The sequence below is a fragment of the Platichthys flesus genome, chromosome 13 (assembly GCF_949316205.1).
Source record: "Platichthys flesus chromosome 13, fPlaFle2.1, whole genome shotgun sequence".
NCBI lineage: Eukaryota > Metazoa > Chordata > Actinopteri > Pleuronectiformes > Pleuronectidae > Platichthys > Platichthys flesus.
The window spans coordinates 16,855,661-16,866,256 of record NC_084957.1 but is presented as its reverse complement, the minus strand read 5'-3'; the positions used below and the strand labels follow the sequence as shown (position 1 = coordinate 16,866,256).

The following is a 10,596-nucleotide window of genomic DNA, read 5'->3' as shown; positions in this document are numbered from 1 at the left end:
GGCCCTAAGGTTTATTTTAGATGTAGATTTTTTTTTAATGTAGATTTTAGATCTTTTACAGTTTCCCTTATCAGGCTTAAGCTGTTTCAAGTCAGAGAAAAATAGTTCAAGTCGAGCAAAACTTCTCAACCATCTTCAAAGCGACACACCTTCTAAATTCCTTTTTCTATCTGATTGCGACTCTTCTCAGGCAATGCAGCCACACTGCTATTGGCCTTTATGGAAAAGGTAACATGCTTTGTTGTTTTAGACTTCACATGAAGTTACTAGTTTCTAAAAACATACATAGAGAAGAGATTATCTTATCAGTAACCTAAGGTGAATACAGAGGCTATTGCTAATATACTATGTTTCAGTATCCAATGTGTTTTGCTCATAGAAACACTGCTGCGGCTGTCACAAAAACTTGGGTGTTGTTGTTTCCATCTAAGGTATATTCAAGTTGGGATCATTGAGATTTTTGTAACTTTTTAGCAGCAGATCACTGGACGATGAACTGGTGCTTTGGTATTAGTAAAAAAATAAACAAATATAGGTGCAATAAATGTATATTAAAAAAGTAGGTGTTATTAAAATATGTGTTTTTTTGAAGTGGTATTCATTGTGCGGCAAAATGAGTAAAGTGATATTGTTATAATTCATATGATGAGTTTTTTATAGATTTAAATTTGTTAGGCATGATATTTTATTATATTGTATTGAATACAAAGAGTATTGAATGTTACAGTTAGTGGAAATCAACACACTGTTGACTTTTAATCTGTATCATTGCCTTGATAGTTTGTTGAATTAAAAGTAGTGTCAAGTAACAATAAAGTAGCTATAATATTTCCCTCTGGTTTTAGAGGTATAGAGCAGCAAAACAAAGGAATACATAAGTAACACAAAAATATCCAATAGTGGAGTAGATTTATTAGCAGCAGTTTACCACATAAATAAAATGCTGATGTGCTATAAATAAAATAAAATGAAATACATCTGCCTCAACCTTGCAATAAATACAGGATGATAAAGTATTTAGGGATATTCCACCACCAATAAATGTTTTTTATATAATAGACAACTTCTGGCTCTAACTTTCTTAAACAGCATATTTATACAATTCAAGTCTTCTGACTCGCTAGCAACACTTCGACTCAAACGCGCAACTGTTGTATTTTGTCCCTGCCTGCGCGCCGTAGAAACAGGAAGTACAAGTAAAGCTACAGCAAAACAAAACAAAACTGATGCGAAATCATCTAAAATAGATAACTTTGAGTAAAAATGGACACTGCACATGCACAGTCAACAAGTAACGATTCGCGCTGCGTATTTTTTAATACACATTCTGAAGACTATCGATGCGTAAGTAGCTAACGTCACTGTGTGCTCTGTTTTCTTTTTAGCTTCGGGGCTAATTAGGTAGTTAGCTTCGCAACGTGTCACTGTTGGCTCCCCTCAAGACTGTTGCTGGAATTGGTTATTAGTGACTGCTCCTGATGGGTTAATACATGATCGATAGATTTAGCGATTATTGGCGATTAGCCTGTTTCCCGGGCTCATCTGTCACGATACAGTCATCAACAGGCTCACTAGCTGTTTATTAGCCTGTTGACTATGAGATAACGTTATATTTTCCCTACGACAGTAGCTTGCTTACAGCTAACGACAACTTTAACATTAAACCAACAACTTCACGTCTTTTGAGCCACTTGTTTCCCGCACATGTGTGTTAGAAGCCTTGGTCATGTTTTAAATCCACCTTGTACGTGTTATTTATCAAACAAAAACACTCCATTTAACTGCTTTTCCTATTTAAAAAAAAGCTGTATGTATCCAACTTACAGCTGGTTTGGTCTCCATCTTTGCATCAGTGTAAAAAGCTGGTTATTAAACTGCTCAATTCTTCCCTTATGTTCCCAATAACTTTGTCAGGAAATACACGGATTGGATCCATGATAGCTGAATAAAGTTTTTCAGATTAGAGGGACAGAGTCAGTCTCTGCTGCTGTTGATGTGAGGAGGAGTATATTTGCATGTAAGCAGCTTGAGGCTTCGTGTCATCATCCCTTCTGTGGGCTCAAATATCACAGGAGGAATGCTGCAGTAATGTCGTCCTGCTCAGGGCCCAAATATCTCCTTAAGTGACAAACAATCCATCACAGTCGCTAGCAATAAATCAGTGTTGTAGACCCTCCGACTCTGCTAGATACCGGTTTTGCATCTCACCTCTTGTGAAACTTGAAGATGAAATGAGAGTTCACGCATGAATCCACTGTCCTTATTGTCCCATATGTGTTTGGAGTATTGGCAAAATGTCAATGCTCATTCATTCAAGTGAAGGTTACTAAGTAAATCAAACACTTGAAGTCCAATGAAGGTAAACTAGTCAGCTGATAACATGCCAAGGTGCTATTTTTTCTTTGTTATTTGAGCGAATTTACAGGATTCGTGTTTATGTGTCTATACTGAATTTACCAAGACCAAAATGATGAATTACTAAGTTCATTAGTCAATGGCCAAAAAACTGGACATTTTTTAAATTTATTATGTGCAACATTTTCATATTTTGCCTGCAACATTTCCCAGTTTGAGCTTCTTAATAAAATTAAATTAGAAGATAATAGGTAGATTAATTGAGTTCCGTACATTAGTTGCATACTTCACTCATTTGAAATTGACAGTCAAATCTTCATTTATACTATAAGACGACATAAGGTGATCATTGCTTATTCTTTGGATCATCTTGTATTAATACTGTTTACATTGCCCAAGATAAATATGAACCATTTTTGTGACTTGAGGAAAAAAACCTCTTCCAAAAGTCATATAATAAACAATTCATAAGGCAAGATCACTAATGCACTATTCATGAAAACAATTTATACCAAAGTGTGAAAAGTTAGAGCCTTTTTATCACCCCTGCTCCTCCATATTGGAAACAATCATTCAAAAGTACTTAAAACAGTCATACACTGGTTAAAGGTGGGATACTCTCTTCAGTGAGTCGGATCTTACACTAGATTTGTCCTGTTTTAGGCAATAGATGTGCCTGATTTCTACAGACAACAGCATCTGTTCTTACAAAGCTAATTGCAGGTCACCAGACAAATCCCAGGTAGCTCTTTGTTGTGACTCGTCAGTGGTTGGAGGAGTATCATTTCTCTGAAACTGACAGGACTGACTCATGTATGTCTTCCTCCTTACATTCTTCCTTTTGATTTACTTTTCTTTTCTCATATCCTCTCCGAGTGTAGCTCGATCAGTTTCAGGTTGGATGTGGCTTTGCACAAAATATGTAGTGTGTCAGGTTCTAGCCCAGTAAACACACAGGCATGTCAGTGTATCTTTCCCTTCAGCTTTCTTATAACAGCAGTCTGTGTTATCTATGTAGTGGGTTGGAATGGGGGAAATGCATGTGGAGGTGATTCAACAACACATCAGATGTCTGAGGTTCTACCAAGTTGTGAATCCTTTACATTGCGAATCCTTGCGGTTTTCCATATATGTACGCAAATCAGGAAGTATTTTTGTTCCAATATTTCCTTTAACTTCTCGTGTGCTTTCAGGCACGCACACAAGAAAAAGACCTGACACAACAAGAGGCAGTCCTGTAAATCATGTTATTTCTAATCTTATTTAAACGATGACACTTTCGAATCTCTACAGCTCTTGTCAGACTAAAATATCACACAGTATGTATAAGTATGTTGTCTTCATTAATAATGTGTTGTTTCTGATTTACAGGTGGTGATTTTAACTGTAAAACGAGCCACAGGCACCATCTCCTTAGCAGGATGGTAAATATTTCCTCATAGTGTTTCTTTGTTTTGACATGTGTCCTTCGCTTGTATTTAACATCAGAACAAAGTATAATTCAGGGATATATTGACATATTATATATTTGTTCTGTCTATGATGAGTTTCATTTAAACTTTCACTAAACTCTGGACTTTAGGGTTTGGCGATGTAAATGGTCCTTTACACTAACCCTGTGAATGATAAGAGGCCGTGTCTCTGAAATTCTCTTTCAAGTCGGTTTTAAGTTTTAGCGTATGTTGTTTGCAGTGTTTTTTTATTGGCCACACCTTGTCCTGCTAGAAATGTTTGTCCCCTAAATTACATCTATTGTTGGCCTATCCAGTTTTTCCAAAGTGGTGAATGTAACTACAGAATTATCTGCTAAGGATTTGCATTTAAAAGCTAGTTTTCTAATGAAACTCAATGAAGTGTCTTTAACTCAGGCCCAAGGCTATCGACTACAGAATGACATTCTTCATCAGTTTAATGGAACATTAATTTAAAAAAACTTGCAAGGGAAATTATTATCTCTGCTGGTAAACGTTTATTCATTATTGCAAAGAAATCCTCTGAGGGTTCCCATTTGTTTCAACCATCAGTTGTTATTCTGGACGTGGCATCTAATAGACATTTGATAAAGTGCACGTCAGCACACTGGCTTTGATATCTTTCTGCGCAGGTTTCCTTCTGGCAGAGATTCAGCCCTTCAAATATCGCTAAGCAGGTCTTTGGCAGGTTTTCTGACTCAGGTACACCTTTCATTAGTTTCAGTCAAAACAGGGAGACTAGGGATCTTACGGCAAACTAAAGAATAGCAAGACAGTTTGGAAGGTAGCCTGAAGGTGTTAGTGTCCCAGGTCTAATGATACATTTATGTGCAATAAGTAAATCAGCTGTTAACGCCCTGTCCTGCTGAAATTGTTACCTCTGCTGTGGAGGTTATCAGCCCTGTCTGTTTGTTTGTTGGTTCGATTGTAAGCAAGATTACACAAAAACAATTGAACTGATTTCCACGAAACTTGGTGGAAGGATATTTTATGGGTTGGGCGAGAACCCATAACAATTTGGTGCAGATCCAGGAATATTTCCCACTGTCTTTAACTTTGCAAGATAGGACGATTTTTTATTTTGTTTTACTACTTTCACAGTGAATAATTAATGAATCTAGATTGAAAAAGTCAGGCACATTCAGGGCACTGATATCTATGTGAACAATTAGGTGCAGCCTGATGGATTTAAAGGGGAATTATGGGCCGTGGCTGACATATCTAATCTACTGAGTGACATTCTACTGACCCCTGCAATTAACGAGAAACATTTCACTGCTGATGTCTTTTCTCCCTTAGCCTCTTCATGCTGTTTGTGATTTGGCTGCTTCGCAGATATCACTCTTTGGCTCAGGTAAAGTTGTACACTACAATGTACAGTATGTTTTCCTTCTTGTTACCATTTTTCAAAAACTTTGTTGCCACAGGAATAGCATATTATACGTTATATTAGCACTGGTAAATCCTGGTACAATTGAACCCATTTAAAATGCACAGATTGATCAGTTGTGAAGTGAAGTGACTCGTGGTAATTCTGTGGTAATGACTCCCGTCCTCTGCTTTTTCCTCTGAAGTGATTTACACTAGTTATTTTTTGGGGTGATAATTTTCCTGTCATACATTACATTCCATACATTTCGGTGTGGGGTTGAGCGTACACTTTGTGAACTGTGGAGCTAGTTTCTGTTTTTGAAGCCGGTCCAGCAGGTCTGTCAGGTTTAGCAGTGCCTCGCGTTATCCTCCTAATCAGAAAGTAAGTGACAGCTTAACACAGGGCTCTGATGGATCCTATTACCTTCAGACCAGGTCGAATACAGTGGCCTTTCCTTCCTCCTCCCTCCTCTTCCTCCACCTCCTCCTCTTACACCACACAAACCCTCTCCTTACCTCCACTCCACACAAAGGTTATCTGTCAGTCAATAGTCTTTAGCGCCCTGTGGCCCTCCCGTGCTCTTCTCCTCTGTCTCCTCCTCCTCGTCCCCCATCTAAGCGCTTCCTCTGCAGCCGTGCCAGGGTCATTACTGGAGGACTGAAATTGCCACAAAGCTCCTTGTGTCTCTTTATGCACCTACCACATCCACCCCTATAGTCACAGTCAAGTAAAAAAGTGACAGCTGGCATTCATAGCAAATACCCTTTTAAAATTCTGAAGCAGGCAGATTATTGATTTATTCCCATAAAAACCTATTGAGTTCGGTTTGTATAGAGGGAATTAAGAAGACTCTCCCCACTGTGATATGTTCAGCGAGTTGTCACCAGGGACGTCGAATCCCATGCTGTCAGCCACATCAGTGATCATTTGATCTGTGGTTTGCCCTTCTCGCTCTGTGTGAATATAAATGCACTGGCATCCCTTTTCATGTCGTTCTCTAATTTTCTCTGTACAGAAAATGATTCTCAGCTTGACTGTCGCCGCCTTTTTCGACAGCGTAGCATATGTCATGGTGAGTTTCTCCTGTCGGTTTCACTAAATGCGCAAATATTCTTTTTTTTTTTTTTTTATTTCGAGGTTGGTGAAACATGTCTGTCTGTGCTCTTCTGTCCTTCCTTCACCCAGGGTGATTCCCATCCAGAGGGGTCTCTTTGTGACTTCCAGGCCTGGTGGCTAACTTACTTTGGTAAGACCTAATTTAATTAATTACTCACAAGCAAACTTTGCACAATAGAGACGAGTACGCCAGCAAAGACATCTGCCGAGGAGCTCGTATATCACAGTGGAAAATAATACAGCTTTGTCGGTTAGGTTTTTTGGCTTGGGAACAAAAAGCGTCTCGACACTGATTGTTCCAGCTCATAACATCTTTCATCCAGAGCTTTTTGGAATGTAAGGTGTGGAGTTCTTTCCAGTTCATTTCAGTTTTATTTGTGTGGCTCCAAATCAACAACATACGTAATATCAAAACACTGCAGAATAAGGTGTCAACAGAAGGGGAGATAAGGGCAAGGATTTTTAAATTCCACAACATTTTCATGAGTCCACAGTTTTGAGTCCACCACTTTTCGTAAAATGTAAATCTCTACAGCTGTAAATCTTCTTTGACAACTTGTCTTCCCAAATCACAGGATGCTGGAACTTAACAAAGCTGAAAAAGGTCCAGAAACTGTTATTGCAATGTGATGCAGATCAAATTAAGAATCTGGACTGAATCTAGAGGATTTACATTTCATGAGGGAGTAGGCTTCAATTTGGTTAGTCTTTTTTTTTAATCAAAATCCATTCTTCCACACTGGAGATATGATTTCCTGATCTACATTTTTTTTTGGGCTTAGCTGTAAGGCGGGGCCTTGGTGGATGGTTTGAGCATTAGAGCTTAAATTGCATTTATATCACCAACTCAACCTTTGTGTCCTATTCAAAATAAAGGGGTGTACATTTGCTTCTGATTTGATATTGTTCACTAGCTGTCGATGCTTGCAGGTAAACCTGTTCATCATTCAGGAAGATTCCCACAACACACCCATAAGGAAACCACACCCATAGTGATGGTGTAACACTTGGGAGTCACAACACTGTTGTTTACTTATTGACAGCTCATAGGGTTGACCTCAAACCAGATTCCTCAGCGTGTCATCACCCTCTCCTGTATGAGGAGATCATTTTCCTCCAATGACAAGACAGGACTGCAGCATTTCATTATAGTTAATCATAGTCAATTATATTGTGTTTATGTGTACTGATGAGACAGATTTTTTTTGTCACCAGGGAAATCCTGGTTTTATTTGCATTGCTGGCATTTGCTGTAATTACAGCTCCTTTAGCATTAATTAGCACCAAGATTCTTAGTTAAGACCGGTTGCTAATACGACACTTAACCAGGCTTGTTTTCGCCCTTTGTTGCTTTTGCTCCGCAGACAGACACACAAGCACATACACACACACACACACACACACACACACACACACACACACACACACACACTCAGATGGGTAGAGGGTAATGGGCAGTGAGTTACTGCCGCAGGGTTTGTGCGTGTCACCTCGGTTTATCATGAGGATCCTCACGCCGAGGACAAACGGCTGTACATAAACAGTGGCTGAACAGGCACTTTGTTCTGTTGCGAAGCGTCAGGTCTAGTGGGTGCCGGAGAAGCACAGCTCTGCTTTTAACTCCGACCAATAAAATTTTATGAAATGTGTTTGAAATGGAGGAAGAAGACGGTAGCAGGGGCAGCGTCAGGACAGGTGGTGTTTTCGAGCTAAAGCGAAGCCCCGACTGCTTCCTGGTTATATAAGACGGCTTCGCAATCACAGGGACGGTGATTTATTGTGTTGATGACATTGACGGCCAGCCTCCTTCTTTCTTAGTCACTGAGAGCTCTTCCTAAAGGTTCCCTGAGTGTGAGAAGAGTGTGTGCTTTGTATATTTGTGTGTATGTGTGTGTGGGGTGGGTGTGTGGTGAAACTGAGTAAACTGAGTATGCGACGCAAAGAATCCATCATTGTGACTACCGGCCCTGCCTGTCCTGTCAACAGAAACTCACACACACACACACACACACACACACACACACACACACACACACACACACATACACACACGTAGGAAAGTGACTGAATACGGGGGCAGAAATCGCAAACGATCCTTCTCGACTTTCCTCCTTGTCTCTGTAAAAAACATTCATATTTTTGCCCCTCTGCCTACTTCACCTTCCTTTCCCTTTCTTCAGTTCATCTTTTCTTCCTGGCGTCTTTACACCCTCGGATCTCGTCCACTCTGTTGGCCCCCACACCCCCACCTCCCCACGGCTCACTCTATTCCTCCTCTTTCCCTTCCTTTCTCTCTCTCGCCCCCACTCCCGCGCTATCTCCCTTCTGCTTTTCCACAGTTCATCATTATCTCTCTCGGAGCTCCCCCCTCTCATCCATCACCCTGAGCCACAGGTTTCCCTCATATTACTGCAGAATGGACCTTCATTTATCAAAAATTGGGCCACATGCACACACAGATACACACACACACACACACACACACACACACACACACCCTCATACACCCTCATACATTGGATGCACATTTGCAGGTGCATGTTGGGTGGCAGCGGCCAGTGTTGTAATTTGACCTTGTGGTTTTCCTGTGTTTGTGTCCGCAGACTGGAGCGCCTTGGCCTGGGTTTGCCTCATCACTCTGAACCTGTACCTCAACCTGGTCCGAGAAATTAGCACCAACAGATTTGAGATGTGAGTAGGAAACTTGGAGCTGGATTTCTTTCATGAATATATTTTCTTCCCCCCCATCCTCCCGCTGATATATAAAAAATGATTTGCTTAATAAAATGTCAGGGAAAAATTCAGATAGATTTCCATTTCATCCGCTAGGATACTTGGTTTAGTAACTAAAACTGGACCAAAAAAATAAAAAAGACATGCACCGACAAACAATAAAACAAAAAACTCGATAAGAACATAAACAGCATAAAAGAGCTGATCATTTGTTTTGAGCTAAAGTGTGATTCATTTAAAAATACCAAAAGTTATAAAAAGAAATGAAAATTGACAATGTTTAATTATCAGTTATTAAATTAGCTGCACATTTTATTGTGTTGATCCACTAATTGATTAATTATTTAAATATTCTCTGTAATGCGTTTGCTTGTATGTCTTCCTCTGAATGTACATTTGCCTTTTGTTTTGTTGCGGCCACTTTGTGTGTTTATGTGTGTGCATGTGTTTGGTCTGCCGGAGCATGTGTCTCCCCGCGGAGCATTGACAGCCCCCCCCCCCCCCCCCCCCCCCCCCCCCCCCACACTCCTCCTCCCCCTCCTCCTTTTCTGTTCCAGCCAGCCGACGCTCTAATTGAAAAGGGAGTGGGTTTCAGCCGTTCAGAGCGAGTGTGTGTGCGCACCCATCTTCACGCTTTGCAGCGCGGTGTTTCTGTCGCTCAAACTCCCATGAGCAGTCTCCACAGTGCGCGTGTGAATTTGCTTGTGTTGGTGTGAGCTATTTTCTCATTTTCCATTCCTAGCACGGAGCTTTCTGACACAAACATGCAGTCTGAAAGAAAATGCGCTCCGTGGGCAAAAAAAGAGGCAGATTTAACAAGTTTGCAGCACCGCTGTGTGCTAAGTCAAGGCCATTGTTCGTGGCTTCGTGTCTGCTACCCCCCATCCCCATCCCGTGGGGGTTTCCCGGCAGTGATTAGCAATAAGCCAGACGATATAATAGAACTATAACTCAGAAGAAGATGCCCTTATAGGTGAGGAGAAGGGGGCAGGCTAAATTCAGCTCACTTCACAGGCTTATGAGCTGCACACCTCTTGTAACACCGGAGAGAGTAAGGTCGGAGGATGATCGAAGTCTTTATCTTTTTGGCCGGTCGCACATGACGTGGCGAGAAAACCCCCCCCCCCACTGCACTTAATAGGTTAGAGCAAAGCGCGGACGAGGCGTCAGGGGGGCTGTCGTGTTTTGACTGCACAGAGATAAGCTGTATGTGTTTCGGCAGGCGAGTATGTGGCTTTGCATGCATGCACAATTACCCCTCAGCCCCCGAACACAACCTCCCACCCTCCCTCTCGCACGCACGCACACACAGTGACGGCACAGTGTGATGGTTTATGAATGAACAAAAAATCGCCAGAGGAGATGGAGAAGGGAGACTGGATGATCTAAGAGTGATTGAAGAGGATGCAAGAGAGGATGGGAAGTGCGTTTGTGTGTGTATGTGCACGCGTGCATCTATTTTTACGTATTTGATGGATGGATTCAGGCAAACTGAATCTGCTGCGCGGAGGGCACAGAGATAGCGGCGAAGACGGAGCGTAAGAGGAA

At 41.1% G+C, this 10,596-nt stretch overlaps 1 protein-coding gene across 2 annotated transcripts in view; it reads left to right on the top strand.

The window, feature by feature from the left end:
* The first annotated feature begins 1,161 nt into the window (after positions 1-1,161).
* Positions 1,162-10,596, top strand: part of si:dkey-100n23.5 — a 47,823-nt gene continuing 38,388 nt past the window's right edge. The window contains exons 1-6 of one of the 2 annotated variants that reach the window (XM_062402439.1): positions 1,162-1,344; positions 3,727-3,779; positions 5,127-5,181; positions 6,215-6,271; positions 6,385-6,445; positions 8,919-9,006. In XM_062402439.1, the coding sequence (XP_062258423.1) occupies positions 1,264-1,344; positions 3,727-3,779; positions 5,127-5,181; positions 6,215-6,271; positions 6,385-6,445; positions 8,919-9,006 (395 nt within the window). In that variant the 5' untranslated portion in view covers positions 1,162-1,263. Of the gene's footprint in view, positions 1,345-3,726; positions 3,780-4,506; positions 4,530-5,126; positions 5,182-6,214; positions 6,272-6,384; positions 6,446-8,918; positions 9,007-10,596 lie in introns of those variants that run through there. The other variant, XM_062402440.1, reaches the window with a different exon arrangement.